General features: G+C 35.6%; 1 protein-coding gene across 5 annotated transcripts in view; it reads right to left on the bottom strand.

Annotated features, from left to right (window-relative positions):
• Positions 1 to 1,807: 1,807 nt before the first annotated feature.
• The window catches only part of PAPOLA (poly(A) polymerase alpha), a 43,490-nt gene continuing 24,428 nt past the window's right edge, over positions 1,808 to 20,869 (bottom strand). For 2 of the 5 annotated variants that reach the window (XM_054635783.2, XM_077180664.1), the window contains 10 exons: positions 18,793 to 18,846; positions 17,909 to 18,028; positions 16,336 to 16,445; positions 13,475 to 13,596; positions 12,305 to 12,447; positions 10,889 to 10,989; positions 8,194 to 8,414; positions 7,756 to 7,821; positions 6,089 to 6,163; positions 1,808 to 3,979 (listed from right to left, as the gene is read on the bottom strand). In XM_054635783.2, coding sequence (XP_054491758.1) covers positions 3,884 to 3,979; positions 6,089 to 6,163; positions 7,756 to 7,821; positions 8,194 to 8,414; positions 10,889 to 10,989; positions 12,305 to 12,447; positions 13,475 to 13,596; positions 16,336 to 16,445; positions 17,909 to 18,028; positions 18,793 to 18,846 — 1,108 coding nt within the window. In that variant the 3' untranslated portion in view covers positions 1,808 to 3,883. The remainder of the gene's footprint in view (positions 3,980 to 6,088; positions 6,164 to 7,755; positions 7,822 to 8,193; positions 8,415 to 10,888; positions 10,990 to 12,304; positions 12,448 to 13,474; positions 13,597 to 16,335; positions 16,446 to 17,908; positions 18,029 to 18,792; positions 18,847 to 20,869) is intronic. The other 3 variants (XM_054635785.2, XM_054635784.2, XM_077180663.1) reach the window with 3 other exon arrangements.

The raw sequence follows: 20,869 nt of genomic DNA, 5'->3' as shown, positions 1-20,869 counted from the left end.
TTTCTACTGAACGAACACTTATTACTACTATGACTATTCAACTAAAATCAGTTTACTGATTTGTATTACTGACATTTTTCCAATATGAATACTGGATCTGTAAAAAAAAAAGTGAACCCACTCAGTATTCAGATAATACAGGTACATTCCTAACTGTACCATCAAGACCTGCATAACAAGTGATGAAATCTGGTAAGTATTGTTCAGCCACAATGATGGCAGAGAGATTAATCATAGCAAAGGTACTTGACTAGTGTTTCCATGAACTTACATAAATGATGCCAGCAACACTACAACATGCAAAATACCTTTTCTACAAATACACACAACTTCTAAATAATATCTATTATGAGGATAAACATATTCTGCTTCCTCAGCAACTATCACAGTAGTTTTTAGTGCATTTAAGCATAGGTTCTGGCTCAGAGTCAATATTGTATGTTCTTGCTATGCTGAATTACTTTTGGTTATTCTAGATGCTGAAGAACTGTTTCATCTTTTACTGTTGATAGAATTTATTCTTTCATTAAGTATTTACTAACAATTGATATTCATTTCTACTCAGTTACCATATACTTGTAGCTACAAGTTTAAAAAAATGCTGTTTAAGAAAAACCCAAAACAAAGAACACCCCCCCAAAACTAAGAAATGCACTAAGTGCATTTAATAGGAAGTGGCATGCACACATACTATCTACAAGGAAGCACAACTTTAGCTAGAACTCATCAACTCGAATGTCTGATTCCAATCAGTATGTCTAAAGCCATCTGTTAAACCATGGCTTATTAATGTTAATTATTTTGGCTACAACAGTAATTTTCAGCTTCTTGTTTGCAGATCCTTATGAGTCAGTGAACTTAATTCAGGAGGTTGATGATGAGCAACTCAGAAAAAATAGCTATTGAAACCTATTGAGAGTACCTAAAACACATTAAACAGAATTTTGTGTATCTACTAGCAGATTTTTACTGGTCAGAGAAAATAAAAGATGAATTAAAGCCATAAATAACACCATCATCTGTGATGAAAGGGAGATGTGGTGGGCAGGATATAAAAATGATTAATCTGTTTTAAACAAGACAATTTCATGCTGTGAAAAATATATACAACAGAAAGGTTTATTGTTTTAGGCAGGGCAATTATACTATGAAGACCATAATCATCAGTGGTTTTAGCAGTTAAAGAAATTTTAGTCAAAAGTAGACTACTTATTAAAGTTACTCACATCAAGCATTAGGAGGATTGGGCTCATGCTGATACAAAGATCAATCAAGTGATGCACAGCTACCTGCAATTTTTACTTTTATTTCAGGACATGCTTAAACTACTTAAGAAGAAGAGAAATAGTGCCATCTGCTGACATAAGGAATAGGCACTTGCAGGAAAAGCCTGAGGTGCCAAAACTCTGACAGCCAATGCTTTTAAAAAATGAAACTCAAACATTTGCTGAAAATAGCATACCCCCAAATTGTTTAGGCACGTGTTTCTTCTAGTTTTGTCCACTTTTAAGAATTTAGGATGAAGAGATGGAATGGATGCCCTTAAATGTTTTGTGTTTTTGTCGACTCTGCCCCTACCAAAACACTGCACAATTCACAAACTTTCCCTTCAATAGCTAGAACCCAACATCCTTGAGGGTTATTTCCACTTCCTATTGCAAACATAAATGAATGCTCTCTAAATAAGCATTATCTACTCTATTTCCTTTAGGCCACACCATATTTTGCCTTAGCAGAAAATTTGAGAGCTAAGTAAGAATTAAGAAAGTAAAACCAATTTAGTACAGTCAGAAAAATTAGACAACCATGGGATTGTGCTGTTTTTTATTGTGTTTTCAATGGAGAAATACATCATCTGTTTACAAAATAGCTCTTGAAAAATACAAGGAGTACAGATACTATAAAACAAAGCAAACTCCAGTCATGAGACACTACGTACATCATGCGAAAGCAACAGTCTGATCTCCAGGTTATGAAAACTAGAATTAAAAAGTCACTATACAGAAAGGTTCCAAGTTTCCAGCTTGGCAAAACTTGGGTGCAGTTACATGAAACGTTTAATAAAATGAAAAAGATTTTCCGATGTGTAAACAAAATGACAAGACTAAATTTGTGCCTGGCAATTTCGATCTAAACTCCATAGCTACACAAAATACACAGACAGCTTGTACACTTCAACTGTTAAGATATAACCTTCTTTGGGGGGTGGACGACAGCAGGCTGCACAGGGCAAGGAAAAGAGAAATATTGTATACTAGACATCTTAGACAAATGGCAAAAATAAAAAAACCCTTCAGTTACTGCACAGCCTAAGTAAAAGATAAGCTACACTCTGACTTTGGAGAATTAATTTAGAAGGATAAGGGGAAGAGTGTAAGTAATTTAACTTGTAACATGAAAGATGCATGTGTAATAGGATGGAGCACAATGGGAGAAGGGAGTTCATAAAACATGCTAATCAAAGTATGGGAAGTATGATTTGACATCCCACATATTTCAGACTTAAGTAATAGTAACATGAAGTTTGTTATCTACATCTGGTATTACTGTTGGTATCCCTCATGTTCCTCAAATACTGTTCTTTGCCATGAGAGGTTCAGTTCTTTCAAAAGAAAAAGCTGTTACTTTTTTGATAGGACTACAAGAACAAAAAAATAGGAGTAAGAGAGCTTACTAGATGTCAAGTGCTTACTAGAAATATGATTTTTAAAAATTTGGTGTTGTTCAGTATGTAAAACTACTTGTGATGAACTATCTAAAAATAAAAAGGTTAAAATTCTTAGGGAAAAATCTTTTTGCCTTTATTTAAAATTTTTAGCTTTTTAATGCATACGGGACCTTTATGGAGTGTACAAAAATCATATTTAGTGATTCAAAGGCCATCAAGACAGGTGGTGTATTTCACAGGCACACAATATTTACCTAAACACTTTAGTCATGGGACAAATTCTGAATTTGTGCCTAGAGGCCCACAAGGTATTACAACTAGGTAAGGGGCAGGAGGGAACCCAAATGAGTACATGGCTTGTTTTTATTTTGTATAAATAACTATTGTTCTATACGGTGCATACAAGCAGAAAAAAATAATTTGAAAAAAAAAACCCCAACAGTAAATGCAAAATATTTTCCCAAGAAATAAAGGGATAAAAAAAGGGAATAAGGAGTTCAGTTAGCTCAAAAGAAAGTTTATTTACTGTTTGATTGCTGATTTGTATGCACCTTAAAACAATCCTATAAATAAAAGTAGACCACACCTTAATCATGTCCCACCAATACCAAAACTTCCCAATTACTTCCTCAACTTACGGCTTATGACCCCAAGATTTGACATTACATTTTAAAGACTTACTGCTGCTTGATGGCAGTTGAACTAACTATACTATACACTTTGCTTTCAATGTATAGTATATCATAGAATGTCATCCAATTTGCAAATTACTACTATTGAAGAGACTCTTCAATAAAATGAAATTTTATCAGCTAAAGATCTAAAATTAGTCATACTCCAATAAAAAAGTACATAAAAGTGCATTTAAGGGATTCTTATGCCAGTTTTATCTCAATTTTGAAACAATGCATCAAACAAATTCAATCAGAATGTCAAATATGGCTACAAATAGTGTTCATGTTTTTAAAGGCAGTAATCCTTTGAAATATTTAATGTAACTGTTGCTAACACATTAATTGTACTCCTGGCTTCACATACTAACCTGGACTTCCAATCAAGTGGCGACTTTAGTCCAGAAAGGGAAGTGCACAACATATACCTAAATCCATTTGCGATTATGTTCTAGTCTTGCACCCTCCGTTCTCCTTTTTTTCTAGCATTAGAAGACAACAGGTTGAGTTGGCAGATACTGTTTATGGACCCCTGAGGTGGTTTTTACCGGTTCAATCTCAATTTTATTGAATTCTTGATAACAGGAATAGGATTTGCAGGAAGAGCAGGGATATCTGAAAGGTCTGTACTGGGTGTTTTCTGTAAAGAAAAGAAGTTTGGTTGTATTTTAACTTTGTAAATATAAAAAGAAAAACATTGTGGTAATTGGCATTAACTTTCAAAACAAAGATCTTTAGAAAACTTTTTAGGAATATATGAAGATAATTACAGATTATAAAGAGAGAAGCAGGTATTTCCTTCGCCTACAGAGTCTTTAATAAGGAAAATTTCTACAAGAATTTTTGTGTGCTTTTTTTTTTTTTTTTTTTGACAACTGCAAGAAATTAGCACGTGGTGCAGATAAAGCTGGGCCTACTAATAACCTGTATTATAGTAAAACATCCAAATAATAATGATGCTTGATCAGTAACATCAACTATCTGATCTACATATTTAGTATTTGAAAACATCTCTTAACAATTCAGTGTTAAGTCTCTGCCCTTAGAGACGAGTGATAAGAAACAGTTCCCAATCCAAAGTGTGTCTTCATACACTGCAGACTGTTGTAAAACTCTACAGTCAAATTTCCAATTTATCATATTGGAGATTTACATGACAAAAAAGTTACGAACTCTAAAAAGTACTGTATGAATGTTTTAAGAATCCCACCTTGACAATAATCTCAACAATTTTTTCTCACTTATAAGACTTAAATGCCATTCAGAAAAATTGTATCTAAAACAAACTAAAGGAAAAGACAGAAACACACCCAAGATTCAATGAGATTAATTTATTTCTCACTTGCTATACATGCCTCTAAGGTTGGAGTGGTTTGTTTCTTTTTCTTTTAAGTATTTTCACTTCCACTGTGGCACATTATTTGCCATCCCAATAACGCAGTTATTATGCAATACTTCACATCATTTATCATAAAATGTTTCCTTACATTATACATGTTCAAAATTTATATAAGGTACCTTTGATACATGGGGAAATCTGCATTAAAATGACTACTCTTAATTGCTGCTTTATTAAAAATAAATCAGTCAAGTTAACACTGACTGATGTGTTTGTGCACAAAGCAGCAGGGACCCAGGACAAAATAGCTCTGGGCTTCGCATCACCCCTGCCCCAAGTAACCCCCTGGTTGGTGCTGATCTGAAGTTGGACGTGTTACTATTTTCTGCGACATGGGCAGTGTTTTAAACAAAGCCAACAAGAACACTGAAAAATGACAGAGAAGGCTCACCATCCTTTGTAGTTTCCAGATTACTTACTGTGTGCTAAATTAACAACCACACAATCTGTAAAAAAGCTACAAAGCTTTATATAATCCCCCACAACAACAGAAAAAATAAAATTGGTATACTTACTAAATGATCTAAAAAATTCCCCAAAGCAGTTTAGGAAGTCCATGTAGCATCTACAGTTTTTGCCAAACAGTTTTGCTATCTTTATTCAGTACTGCTCATACCGTTCAAAATGTCCAGTAAGAAATACAATTATTACTATTGCAACAATTTCTATTTTCAACCAACACATTCACTACACATACTTCAATGATTCAAGTGTGCATAAAGTGCTTGATAGTGATACTTTAATCAACAGAGCACTAAGATAAGTTTAAAAATACTAGTAAGAAACAGAGGTGCTCTCTAAAAGTTGTTACAATACTAGAAACAAAAATTTAAGTGAATGGTACAGAATTCTTACTGTTTTGCAAAGGACTTTACACTGCTAACACCAGCTGGCTAAGGAGTGACAAACTTACAACTTGTCTCTCATACCAAATATCAGAATCTGAAATTACATTTCAGACATCCTCAACCTCTACCTGGATATCTTTGAGCAGCAGCTATTTAAAGCATTTGTTTCCTTGTTAGAAAGGATTATTCTGTGATGTGCAAAGCACAACGGAATAAACTGAGCCCCTTACTTTGAAGGCACAATTCAGAAGAGCGAATCCAGCTTCGGTCAGTTTGTATGGCAAGCCATACATGTTTAGCTACAATGCACATTCAATAAGATCAATGAGCATCTAAAACACAAAAATTGTGACACTAACAACAAGTAGCTTACCATAAAATGGATTTCTATTTAAAATTATACATTTCTTTTTAACATCTGGACTCATTTCAGTTTCAATTCTTTCACCACAGATTAGTACATAAATACATTACATGGCAGTATTGCTTTTAAAAACAGTACCTGAGGAGCTTGCAGAGAAGTTGTCTGAAGAGTTTCTGTTTGAGAATTAACATTCACTTCTGTCTCAACTTGCTCCTGAAAAAAAAAACCAAAAGCATCACCACAGTTCCACCACTTCCAATGAGCTACTTATATAGAACACCCAACACTCCAGAATGATTTACATTGCGCATATTCAGCAAAAGAAAAAGGCAAGCATTGATGCTTGCTGCATTGACACCCTTCCTTTTAGGAAGGAATCACCACACTGGAGAATGTTTCACTTATTAGGGATTTGACATCAACACAAGCTATATCATTTATCAGCTGTCACTTGTTTAACCAATTAACACCTTTTATACAGAATCCTATAGCAAAACATTACATGTCGTTCAACTCACTAAAGACAAAAAGTGTATTATCAAGGAGGATCGTGTGAAACACTACAGAATTTGTTTAAAAATTCAACAGCTTTTGCCATTCTGCCTGTAAAGTTTTCCTGCTGCTTTAATGGGTTGAATCAGCTTTCTGAATAAATAGGTGAGTGTCAGAGACTGATCTGCAGGTAAAAAACAGCGGGACTACAGGACTAAAGCAGGACAATGGCACATTCTCGTTTTAATAAAAACAGTCTGCTAGCTCAAAGTGTACCATGAACACACCCTAAAAGAGGAATGCATTTCAATGTATGAAAACCTATGTTTATGTTAATTTAAGAAATTTAATTCCACCATTTCCTTACATAAATATTAAGGACAAAGACTTAGAGGAGACTGCCAATAAAAACTAACAGGATTACCTATGTCTTTTATAATTATCTGTATCCAGTGGATCTATTTTTGAATTGAGGATTAAGTGCTTACATGTATTTCTGCCCTCACCTACCTTAACTTCAGAGACTGCAAGGTGACTGCCTAACAAGATACAATTCCTTGCTTATGGCCATTGAAGCTATAAACCAAAGAACTTACATTTAACTTTAAGCATAAGCATGACTTTCAGAGTATTCCAGAGACAACAGAATGTGCCCCATAAAAACTGCAAAATCCCAACTGGAGAGCTGCTATCATAAGGCTAAAAAGAGTCGGTCACACTTTCTGTTCACCACTAAGACAGAAAAATTGTCTGCTAATTACAAGATACTGGAGAGGCACATGGAATCTCCTAAGTCCCCAAACAGTATGCTGTAACTTCACACAATAATTTCACCTGCACAGAAGATTTACTTATTATCACTTGAAATTTCTTTATCTAAAAAGTGAACAAGGTGGCTGGCTTTAGGATGCTCAGCCCGACATGCAAACTCCAAATAGAATACTTAGGACAATTGTTCTATCACTAATTAACATACATCAGGTTTGGGATGCAGGAAAAACATGGCACATTGACACATCCAGGATCTAATTCAACAAACTGAAATATAAATATGATGACTAATTTTTTCACCATGCTTAATAGCACGTGACTGACCAGCAAAGAAATTATGTGATTATGGATTTGGGCTCAACTTAGCACGCCAGCAGGCAATGGACTCCATCAATACTGACATGAACATTAAAAAAATAAGATATCATTTTGATATCTTTACTGGAGAGTCTAGATATAGACATGCTCTTAGTCATTCCTAGAGAGAAACAGTAATTTTCCCAAATAATATATACAAAAGTATACTGTCTAGGCATATATACCTTAGTTTCCATTTTTTCATGTTCATTCAAATCTATACAGCTAGTATCTTCACTTATTTCATCCTGCTGAAAAGCAAACACAGAAACTATTACAAATCATAAAATTGTATTTTTAAAAAATCAACAAGAAAATAAGGTCAAAGTGTTTGAAAGGACAGAATTAGTTGTAAGACTTAGCATATTACAACCTTACCAAAATAATTACTTTTAAGGTAAGAATCTTGATTCTATGCATTTGTGCTAATGCAGTACATGTGTCATGTGATGAATACCAACAAAATAAAAATACTAACACCTTGGCAAGCTGAAAACATCAAGCAGCAATGCAACCAGAATAAGAAATATCTGAAACTTGGAATATGAGAATCAGCACTCTGGGTGAAATGAATATTCAAAGTTTTGAACATTGCTATGGTATGATCTCAAAATCTCAAATACCTCTTCAATTTTAATTTTCTTAGGAGACTCTTCTTTATGGGGAGAAGATGTCCTTTTCACTGCTGCGACAGGGCTAGGCATTTTTGTTGCAACATTTCCTGAACTTCTTGGTGATGGATTTAATAGATACGCTGAGGGAACAATTCTAGAGATGGTAGGCTTTGGTGGTGGAGAAATGGCTGGTTGTGTGGCAGTTTGAGGAATGCTTTCATTTGAAGTACCTATGGACAAACAATTTAAAGACCTTCAACAAGAGGAATCGACACAATCATTTCAGTTCAATCACTGGTATTTTTGGTCTCTAATCAAAACCCCTGACATCAAGCAGGCATCAAGGAAGTGGTACAGTTAATGGTGTAGCATCATGTTTGGAACAGCAAGTGTGCGTACACTGCACAGTTTAGTTTCAAGCTCATTCTTGAGCTTGCTGCACCCTCAGCAAGTTCACTGGTGGCACCAGGCTGTGTGGTGCAGCTGACACACTGGAGAGACAGGATGCCATCCAGAGGGACTTGCACAGGCTGGACAGGTGGGTCAATGCAAACCTCTTGAAGTTCAATAGAGTGAGTGCAAGCTCCTGTGGCTGGGTTGTGGCAAACCCAGGCACACCCACAGGCTGGGCAGAGAAGTGACTGAGACAAAGTCCCTGAGGACAAAGACTTGGGGGCCATGGTTGATGAAAAACTCAACATGAGCTGGCAAATGTGCTCACAGCCCAGACAGCCACACGTGCCCTGGGCTGTAGCCAAAGGGGTCTGGGGAGTAGGTTGAGGGAGGGGACTTTTCCCCTCTACCCTGCTCTTGTGAGAACCCCACCCGGAGTGCTGTGCACAGTTCTGGTGTCCCCAATAGAAGAAGGACATGGAACTGTTGAAGCAAGTCCAGAGGAGGCTGTGAAGTTATTAAGAGAACTGGAGCACCTCCCCTCCAAAGAGAGGCTGAGAAAATTGGGGCTGGTCAGCCTGAAGAAGAGAAGGTTGCATGGAGAACTCACAGCAACCTTCCACTACCAGAAGGGGACCTACAGGGAAGCCAAAGAGGGGTTCTTTGTCAGGAACTGTAGTGATGGCACAAAGAGCAATGGGCACAGACTGAAAGAGGGGAAATCTGGGTTAGGTATTAGAAGAAATTCTTTAGTGTGAGGTACTGAGACACTGGAACAGGTTGTCCAAGGAGGTTTTGGATGCCCTGACCCTGGCAGTGTTCAAAGCCAGGTCAGTTAAGGCCTTGAACAAACTGGTCTAGTGGGAAGTGTCCCTGCCCATGGCAGGAGGAGTTGGGGTTAGATGATCTTTTAGGTCCATTCCAAGCCCTTAACACATGATTCTGAGAAAGAATTCCTGTACCAGACATAGGGTAGCCATGGCAATGACACTCTGCTTAGCCTAATTAACCCTGCTTAAGGCAGGCTATATGAGCCCAGACAGAGCTCTGTATAATACAGCTGTAGTATTTGTGGTACCTAAGGAAACTCTACTGCTTCTGTACTCAGCCATATATATGCATTGCCAAGACTGCATTAAATAAAATCCAAGTGCAATGTGAGCCTTTTTCAATCAAAAATTAAGTTTATCACTTCTCAGGCTTAGCTTATCTAGTGACAAATATGAAGTCATCACAGAGCATCAAATAAAGAATTGATATTATATACATCCTTTTGAAAAATGCTCCCTATGACAAAGTTCTATCTCATCAATTGCCTACCTCAAACCAATAAGCGCACATAGGGAGATGCTCCAGGATGAGAAAAAATACATTGAGGAAATTTTTCATTAACAACTATCAGGTGATTAACATTTTGATTAACCAAAATATAAGAATGAACAACTTCTGATATGCTTCCAAATCCAAAAACCAGTCACGCCATTTAAGCTCCATTTAGTGCTCATGGACAAACTAACTCATATTGATGCACCTGTGACACGATAAAAATCAGAGAGAAGTAAGACTAAACCATGCCACACATCAAGAGTGAATAAGAGATTTCATTTTGAAAGGCTAACCAGTCGCTCCCCTTTTCCATCTATTTCTGACTTGCTCCTTGTACACTAAAGCACCATCAAAAAAGAAGAGTAGCTGATTCTAAGAAAATATTTTCACCAGATGCTTTTATTCTTTGACTTAAGAGTGAAATTTTTAAATTTTTAAGTAAAGTGTACTTTTTCTTGCAGAAAACAGAGGATAAAGTCAGCACACGCAGTGGGACATATCTGAACAGACATCAGTAAGGAACAGGTGTTTCTGCTTACATCTGAGTCTTTTGCATTCCTAGAATCAAATTCATGAAGCACAAGGAGCGGGAACATGGGAGGACAGACTACATACAGACAGTACAGAACCACCTTGAGGTTAACTACAAAATGAATTAAAAATAAGTATAAAAATTGTTCTTCCAGCTTTAGATAATTTTTTCCTCATTTAGCTAACCAAACTACAGACCTACATTAGGTCATTGGAACACTACTGCTATTGTGAATGGCAAATATAAATCTCTAAGAATAAAAGAAGTAAATATCACAGCAAATATTTCTCTGATTTTATGAATCCTTAAGAAATTATTGAACTATGTGTATGAAGAACAACACATTACAGCATGTGTTATGCAAAGACTAGAAGACTCAAGCTGGAAGAAAAACTGTCTTATAAACATTACCAAAAATTCAATAGAAACAAAATGCTACACCATTTTCCTTACCCCCTGAGCTTTCACTGGAATTTATTTGTGGCACAGTGACTTCAGAAGCCTGTGTGTTGGTCACAGATGCTGCTGTTACAGCTGGCGCAGGACTGCTTCTGCTAAAAAGAGAAAAATTATGAAATGCTAAAGACATTAGTAAAGCTATGGTGTTACATGATCTGCCTTTCATCACATCATGTGTTACCAATAACCACAGCTAGTATTTTACCTACATTACAGAGCAGAACTTATGCCAGTAAAAAGGTAAAAGTGAGCATTGGCAATCTACTACCCAACACAAGCAATGGAAGCTCTTTCAAATATTGAATTTACATCACTCAATGACAGTTTTGAGACCAGAAAAAGGCTGTATTTAAAAGACAGGCAAAAATTCAGGCAGTGTCCACCCAAATAATGAGCACAGGAAAACACAACAACTATTTACTGCAGGGTGAAACAAAACCAGTGTAGAAGGACAGAATATAAAGTTTGGTTTTAATTTACACACACTGTTACAGTGATGATTTCAGTCTAAAATCATCCGAAACAAAGGCCTGGGGCTTCAAGTGACCAATCACAAAAATGATCCCTTTTCCATCATCAAGAAATTGGGAAGCAGTGTGTGTCTAAAATCAGCCAAAGGCAATTTCCACTTCACTTATGACATCCTAGGTAAGACAGATTTATTTCAATAGCAGATACTGGTATCGACTACTGTTAACCATTTACCGAGGAAGACTAACTGAAAGAACTTTTGTCAAAAGGACTAAGTCAAGTATTTCATCCTATACAACATCCTGTAATAGATGTATAATACTACTGAACTGTAAGAGATTGATAACTTTTGTGTGTATTAAAGAGACAAACATGGGACCCTTGAAAGAAGAGAGTACACTCACTTACTGCAGTAAACTGGAGTTAGGGCAGGAAAAGACTTAAAGCAGAAAGTTAGTATTAAGTAAACTTTAATATTTACACTTTGGAACTAGTGGGAAATTATGTTCCTAAGCTTAATTTGCATAGGTATCATCAGTAACAGCAGGAGCCCTATTGATTTCCTAGCAGAAAATGTAAACCTCTCTATTGTCTCATACTCGGATCCAAAACTCACAAAATACTTCCTCACCCTCACAACTATCTGCTCACTACTTCTCACAGCCTCCTACTGCAGGCCCCATATTTTTCTATCATCATTTTCTTCTAAGCATTTTTACCTAACTTTAAAATTCCTCATCCCAAGTCCAGCACCATTGCTCCCTATCCCCCAAATTCTGCTATAGTGCTCAAACTGCAGTAAGAGTGTTTACAATCTCCATCCAATTTGGAACATTCCCACCATGGTAACGGTGGTATCATATGTGTGCAGTATTTGCCATGTGTTTAACACAAGTAATTCAGGAAGAGAACAGCAACAAGACTGAAAGTCTTCATTACCCCTGAGAACTTCCAGAACTGTTCAACGGACTTGTCTTCATAGCACTGGTAGGCGAAGGCACAGACGTGCTGTTATCACTGTCCATAGACAAGTCTAGGCTGCTGTCATTCAGAGCTGTCAACCTGATCCCTTCTGTTGAATGCTGCAAGCCACAAGGGAAAGGAAAATTCTGTTAGTCTAATTAAAAGTTTAAAAATCAACAAAAATTCAAGTTATTTAAAAATGCAAACTTAAATGGACAGTTTTCATATCCTTTTACATGTAAATAATCCACTATCCTCTCACTACAAGCATTGACATTTTTATGTTCACAACTCTGGTGCAGATTTGTCTGAACCAATCACATTCAAAAACAAACTGTTACTGTATTTAATGATTCTATTTTCAGCTCTATTTCAAATTTCTTTGGTTTTGTGGACTTCGAAATACTTTCATTAACTTTAAAGTAAGTGACGTACATCAAGACAAACTGATGTACATAAAAAGAATTTAAAGAGGATTTGAACTTAGTCCATGGAGAAGAAAAACCATTTTCTGACATAGTACTACGACTTTAAGTGAAATATTACTTAATACTTCCATTGTTCTCTGAAACAGATCTACACTTGGTGTCAATAAAGACTTCCTAGTCCTTAAAACAGCATTCAATATAAAACAGCTATAGAAATGAAGCATGTTATTCAGCTATACTTAAAACAGAATATGTAGCAGTGCTGTAGCTATTAAAAAATCCAAGCAAACCTGTATTGCTCTCAGATTAAGCTAATACAAAGCAGTAGGGATTTTGAAATAGACTGAACTGTTCAATTCAAAGCTTCACCCCCTTCTTACTGACTCAACTGCAATTAAACAATAATCCAACACAGCATCTTAATTAAAAACTAATGCTACCAGTCTCATATGGCCACAGGTAAACTACCCAGCCAGACAAGAAGATACTATATACATTGTTGATGCTCTGAGAAACGTAGTATTATATTCAGTGCACCTAATAATACTGCTATACTCAAATGAGATCATTTGCAGGTAAAATTAAGATCTCAAAATGTGATTTCAATTCTTAGATTAGTAAACCTAAACATCTAAGTAAACGTAAATTAGTAAACCAAAAAATCAAAAATTTGAGAGCAATAGCATTTTTACTGCTCTCATATATTAGAGAAGTTTACCTTTTTCTTTTTCTGAAGCACATGATTAGGTAGCAGTTGGTGAAGTTGCTTACGTTTCACATGCCTTGCAGCAATCTTCATATCCATCTCAAACATCTTGCTGTTTATTGCTTGCCTATAAACTACAATTAGAATAACATTAAGACATATTGAAGCATTTTGTGAAGTCCACTTACTTGCCCAGGCAGAAACAATTTTCATTTCAGAGCACTTATTACCCTCAAGAACAAGAATAATGTTTCCTAGTTCTGGAAGAAGAAAGGGAAACTGCCTAGCATGCCAGCACTGATAGTACAAACACAAACATTAGTTTGGAAACAGGTGACCTGTTTTTCATGAAAAATGTCTTGCAAGCACACAGTTCTCTGTATTTTCAACAAGTTTTAACTGGAAGAGCTCAGAAGCAAACTCTTTATTTCATCTCAAAGAGATTAAAGATGGAAATAAAATTTTCTCATAAGAATTACAGCATTTACATAAAATTATATTATTTGCAGGTGATTTTATTTATGCAGCTCCTGCAACAAATGGGTTTTAATTCAGGAGTTAAGTGCTCATTTGCCACCTAATGTATTAAAATTACTCTGGCAACGCACACATCACTACATTTTTATACAGAAGTAATTTATATTTAGATTTTTTCTGTTTTCTTGAGTTTTTTTGTTGCTCTGTTTTTGTTTTGTTTCTTTTTTTTAATTTTGTATGGTCATTTTGGCAGTTTTGTTTGGTTGGTATTTGTTTCTTTTAGTTTTGTCTAGTATGACAAGTTATTTCTCTTCACCTTAGACCATCTGCTTCTGATAAGTCACCATGGTAAGCACTAATATGAGAACTGCACTGGAACCCAGGATGCTGGGCTCAAGTAAAGCAAGGTAAAAATGAAAAGCTTCTTCTTTCACACTGACTGTCTCCACAACATTGAAGAAAATTTGGGGCAGATGTATGAATAAAAACCGGTTCTGTGGCTCTTAAATACAAAAAATTCAAGAGGTATCTCCCTGATTCACTGTCTATTCTACAAACATTAAGGAACCTCACTGAATAGGCTGTGAACAGGTAATTAAAAAGGTGTTAAGAGAGAGGCACACAAAAAGCTGAATGAATACTGAGTATTAAAGCAAGTACTGCACTCCTTCTTGGTATTGAAGAAGCTCATAAAGCCTCTCTGTAAAAAAACTATAGTGGTTACAGCTAAGGTAGAAGCATGCTCAATGAAACCAGACATTGTTAAAGCATTCCATATTCCTGACATTAGGCCTTATCAAAGTTTCCATACAACAAAAACCTAGATCACTCTTCATGTCTCTCTTCCTCCCCTTGCTCCCACTAAAAAACAAGCTATTCTTTAATTCCATCCTGGAAAATAGTTAGTTACTTTTGATAAAATCTTAGAATCTATTCCAAAAGACAGGGCAAAGAAGTCTTTAGGCTGGATTAAAAACAATGAGGACAGACCCACACTAATTTCAGATTACCAAAAGAACCCACAACACACAAACATAAATTGTTTACTAGATTGTTACTTCTGGAAGCATATTCACAAACCCTCTACATCACAGTTTGTAAGGATCTTGATAAAATGCTACTCCACTTATAAGTGCATCTATTTAGACAAACTTCAGGAATATAGCGCAAATAAATCACATCAAAAATCCTAAGTGCAAGTTTTAGTCTTTTCATACTAAAAATCTCAGACCAGTATACTACTGAAATATCTGTTTATAAACAATGAAAGACCTGAGAAACTAACTTCTGAATTCCTTAACTCCTTCAAAGCAGCAGCCAAGGTATTATCTTTTCTACATTCACAGAAATTAGAATGATGTTCCTATAGTTGCTATTATTCACCTTCATCACTAATAATTACAAGAAATATTTCAATATTTCAACTCTCAAAAAAGACATGCCCCTCTGCAGCTATATATGACAATAAACAACTTTGAAATCTTGGTATGATTTATAAATATGCCTACATATTTATTGCATTCACAGGTGTGAGGTGGAAGGGGGACAAAGGTGTTCAATTCTCTTGCTTCCTCAGACTGGGTATTAGAAATTCAGAGACCATGGCTGGATAAGGTAACACTTGAACCTACTCCTTTAGCTCTGTAAATACAGAATATTTGAGCCTCAACTGTTGTTTGTTTAAAAAAAAAAACCAAAAAAAAAAAAAAAAAAAAAAAAAAACCAAAAAAACCCCAACCTGTATATTTATTAGCTAAATCTGTCAAAGCTACTGTTCCTGACACTCTGGTGTCATACTCCCCAGCTGCTACCAATTCTTTGCTTACAAAATTTCCTATGTGTGTACTAAGTTATTTTAGTGAATCAAAATGTAAACATCAGGAAGTCAAAAAGCTCTCTTCCCTTGAGTGTCAGACATGAAAGTAAAGATTACTGAATCAATTATCTAGTATGAAACACCATGGAATAAAAGACATTTTTGTTAATCCACTGATAAATTTAGTTTCACCAAGTAACAAAAATATTGAAACTATGCTCAAAATTTTTGAGGTTAAGCTAGCTAGCATATGATAACTAATTCATCTGTTTAATAAAGGTTACAAAATAGTGTACCACACTTTTAGTGAGATCTGCAAGATGTATGTATAATTTTTATCACTTTTAAATGAGAACAAACTGAAAGTGATTAGTCTAAATCCTAACTAGATTTAGGAACATTAAAACTCATTCAAAGTGTGTTTCATGAAATAAAACCTTCAATTCCTCAGCTGAAACCCCTTTGTGTAGATACAATTCTACTATTGCTATGAGCATTACGAATAAAGACTTCATTTTGAGCAAAGACAGTAACTTCAAAAAGTTTATTAATATCAGAACACCTAGAAAGCAAAACTCACCTGTGTCTGTAAAAGACTGAATGTCGTAGGTAAGATCAACACTTAAATTTTCTGAGTTTTCAGTTTTCTTAAACACCAACCCAATCACCCACATTGTACGGTATTCCTCCCTGGAAAAATTTATAAAAAACAGTCATGTAATACTGACAGAATTACACAGCTTAATAAGTTATTTGCTGCAACAGACAACAGTTGTACTTTCTAGCTCTAGTAGCGATAGGAAACTGGACATAGAAAGGCAAAACTCAAGTTGACTAACAATATTCCTTTGTCATTCACAATATAAGACATTATACACTACATATCTACCCCCAGCAAATGAACTTGGATCATCTGTAGATTACTCCATTCAACTGTGTTCCCATATAGATACTCTCATGTAGCTCCTAGCATGAGAATAACCAGATCTCAACTAGACATAGCAACTATAAAGGCACTGAAAGTAATTAGAACCTATTACCCAATTAAGCAACTTCCATTTTGCAGCTTAAACGTGTCTTCAATGCTTAAATTTCTTATCTGTAACTGACCACAAACTGCAGGTTTCAGTTAAAACCCTCCCTTTGACAGATCCCCTCTACACGGGATGGTGAAAGAATGAATGTCCTTTGAATACACAGTAAAGATAAACTTTGCTGGAAGTATTCCCTGAATCAAGTCCTCTGAAATAAGAGCTAATTGGAGCCTCTGATTATGCAGGCAGTTGTAGCTATATCCACTCATTAAACTGGTGCTGAGGAGGTGCTGCCTGCTTTCATCCAGTTTTACTTGGAACACATGTGTAACAATTATATAACCTCTTAAAAAAAAGTAGCCCCATACTGTACTTGAAGCAGTTTATGTGTGGAAAAGGCCCTGTGCAAGAGTAACAAGGCCTTTCACATATCCCAGTAAAGACAAATTCCTCCCCCATTCTCACACTTCACACAAAAATATGATTCCTAACAAATTAATTACAATGCTATCTTGAAATAAAGTCTTAAAAGAATTTTCTGCCCCCACACACCTGCAACTGCTGTTTTGAGTGGAGGAGGAAGGAGTCAAAAAACATTTTAAATCCTCAACAATGTGAAGCACTTGATACTCCCTCCACTGTTTCCACAACCTGACAAATTCTAACCACAGCCATTATGATTTCAATGATATTCATCCCAATTGCTAAATTTTATAACATTAAATGAACTTAGTTACTCAAGAGCTCAGTTGTACAGTGCCTGATGTTCTCCCAGATTCTCAGTGCTTCCTCACAATTAAAACAACATCAACTAAGTAGTAGTAACTTATACAGGTTGGTGGGAAATTATGCAATTAATACAGTTATTAAGAAAAATAATTTCCCCTTATTTTCTGATTAAGAGACATTCTTATACAGAATTAAAGAGTACCTAATTTAAATAACACCTATTTTAAATATTATTTAAGAAGAGCTGAGCATCATTTGTTTACCTTTAGGTGCTGTCATTAAAAATTAATTCTTTTAAGATTCTATAAAAATGTCCGATAATTATTAATGAAATTGTGTTTTAGTTAAGTTAGTTTCTCCCTACTAAATGAAGAAAATAGATTTGCTTACTTGTCAGGATTCTCCTTGGGTGCTGGGAATGACTGTGGATTCACATGAGCCAGTGTAATGAATTCGTTCTTCTCCAGGTTTCCAACTAGAATACGGATTTTTGATTCCACCAAGCCCACCCTGTATAAATGTCATTTATTAGCAAGATCTCATTAACAGGAAATAATAGAAGTATCTAACATCACATATTGGGATAAAATCCTCAACATTCTCCTTATACTAATACTTGAGACCACTAATGAATTAGTGCACATCAGATTAATTCAGATCAATAATTTCAGTTAAGGCATTACAAAACCTGACAAGGGAAGCTTAAGAATGCCCTGCAGCTCTCTCTGTGGCCTGATTTCACAAATGGAATTAAATACAAGACATTACACATCGAGTAAAAGGCAGTTAGAAAGGACCACCACATATTTATCCAATATTCTTTTGGCTTCAGATCATGAATTTTAGAGGTAAAGAAATTCCCAATACTTGCCAATCTTAGAATTTCACAAATAAAACAGGAGAAACATGGGAAAGGGGAATTTTTGTTTTGAGAAAGAGCATTTCACTTGACTGAAAACATACCTCCTCACACTGCTTATTAAAAAAAGTGCACATGGCATTTGTAAAGTAAACCTGAGACTTCTGTTAAGGAAAAGTCCAAACAACAGCCTTCACTCCCCAGTTTTTCATTTTTACTGTTTTTTTTTCAGAACTCTACAGTCTTTATCCATTTAATTTTGAAACACTGACACTCCACTTTCATTCATTAAGAAGACACCTGATACACTAGATACTCCCTTGTTCAAGGTTGATGGGGGGGGGGGGAAGAGGGAGGTTCTGCTTTTGTTTTTTGGGGGGGTGGGGTGTTTGTTTAAATCTCAAGGATTACTCACCATTCTAGTCGCTGCTTTTCTGTCGGTGCGCTTGCTAGGAGTACAATATAATGCCTTTGGAGATAAAGACAATATGCTATTCTATAGATATTTCTAAAACTAGACATTCAAACCTTAATGTTAAAACTTTGCAGTAAACTCTACATTGTAAAATACAGATTATTCATTCAAGTATATACCTTACATTAAATTAAGCTTTGTTAAGCAGAAAAAGGGGCTATGTCACAAGTGTATGACTAAGAGATTTCAAAATATTTTGGAGTTTAGGGCCATTTGCAATTCCCCTGTAATGCCTTAAATAAAAGGTTAGGAATGTAGCACTAGTTGAAATATTTTAACACCTGATGAGATCAGAGATTTAACTAGTACAAATCAAGAGCAAAGTCGTTCAAAACTACCTTTACGTGTCAGCTGTCTTAGTTGCAACATTATTTCTGAATAGTGAGAAGAGTGGTTGAGTGCACTTGCTCAAAATCCAAAATAACACTATGAAATGTGGTTTAAAAAATTTGTATCTGCATTTTGGAATTCTCTGAAGGCACTTATCTGAAATTTCCTAAGGAATGCTTCCTCTGATAATTCTTAAACTCTGAATTATTTTCCAGGATATTCAGTGTATAACCACTGTAAGCAGATTTCAAAGAGACAGTAAACAAAACAAGAACAGTATTTTAAACAAAGAAATCCAAGGACAGCAGAATGGGAAAAGATTACTTTTAGCTTGAGTTCTTAATGAGGGCACTGAGGCAATCTCACATGCTTACAGGCAGGTTTTTCAGAAGCTCAGCTGGAAGTCTTTAACATCCTAAGTCATCCAGTGCTGCACTACTCTATACAGATATGGCATATTTAGGTACCTCCAAGCAGGATTTGAAGAACAGTAGAAACACAAGAGACCAGTCCCTAGCATATAGCTCATGGAGAGGAAAGCAAGGTCCATGACACTGGAAAACTACGCTACAGAGTTCTCTGGTGCCACAGGCCTTCAAATCACAATAGCAAATGCAGATCAACAGATCAAAGTAGCAGCTACATGCTTCTCTACTAGATTTAGGTGGCAAGAGCCAAAATCCTGCTACATGCTACAATCCTCTGATTTCAGCCAGAGAACTGCAAGGGGGAAATTTGGAGAAACTTCTCTGTTCTGAACAAGATAGAGATAAAATAACCTATTCATTTTGCATTTTGGCAGTATTAACTGCTTCACAGGAAAATGTTATGGGAAAAGATAATAAGAGACCTTTATTTCTGTATGAGAAGCTACTAATTACTAGTATTGGTTTATTCTAAGGAGCACTACACTTCCAGTAACATTCCAACATCACACACATCATACCCTTGCAAAATGTCATGTCTACTGAATGAAACAATGTTTAAGCTTTTTGATATTTTTAACCGCGTCTGAATCAAAAAAGACAAATTTCAAACCTGCAAATATTTGAAGAAATCGGTTTCCCAGTTACTTATTAGAAGCATCCCTGTGAAACAAACTTCTGAAGAATGACATAAAAAGAAAGTAATTTGGCTATGTCTAAAAGCCTCAACTAGCTGGTAAACACCTAGAAAAAAACCCTATGCCTTATTTATGAAAAAAATAAGTGACTGCTAACTATTTTTGCTCAGGTAGTGTTTGCTGAAAAAGATCCAATTTCTTCTCACTACCAGCTGTTAGTGCTGAGAGGGAATTATTCTCTAGAAATTTCCTACTACTATTTTCAATAAAATTAAATAATTTGTATTAAAAATTAAGATACCCTTAGTTTTAAGAGTCCAAGGTCTCACTGCTAAATTTTGCTAAGATAAGATTTTTTTCTCAGTGCCTCACTCATAGTTTTATCACAAAGCACATGTGTTATTCAGAAGTATCTATCACTTCATTATAAAGAAAAAATGGTCTTAGCTAAAGCTTCTGCCTCTCAGTGGTGACTTTTAGATTCTGGGTATTATTCAGAAGTGTATCAGTTTGGGGTTTTGTTTGTTTGGGGGCTGGGATGTTTTATCACTGTCTTCCATTCATAAAAATAATCTAATGTAGATAGTATAGAATTATAATACATCATTAACACACGTCTTTCTA

This window comes from Agelaius phoeniceus, chromosome 6 (assembly GCF_051311805.1).
Source record: "Agelaius phoeniceus isolate bAgePho1 chromosome 6, bAgePho1.hap1, whole genome shotgun sequence".
Lineage (NCBI taxonomy): Eukaryota > Metazoa > Chordata > Aves > Passeriformes > Icteridae > Agelaius > Agelaius phoeniceus.
This window is presented reverse-complemented; position numbering and strand designations above follow the sequence as displayed.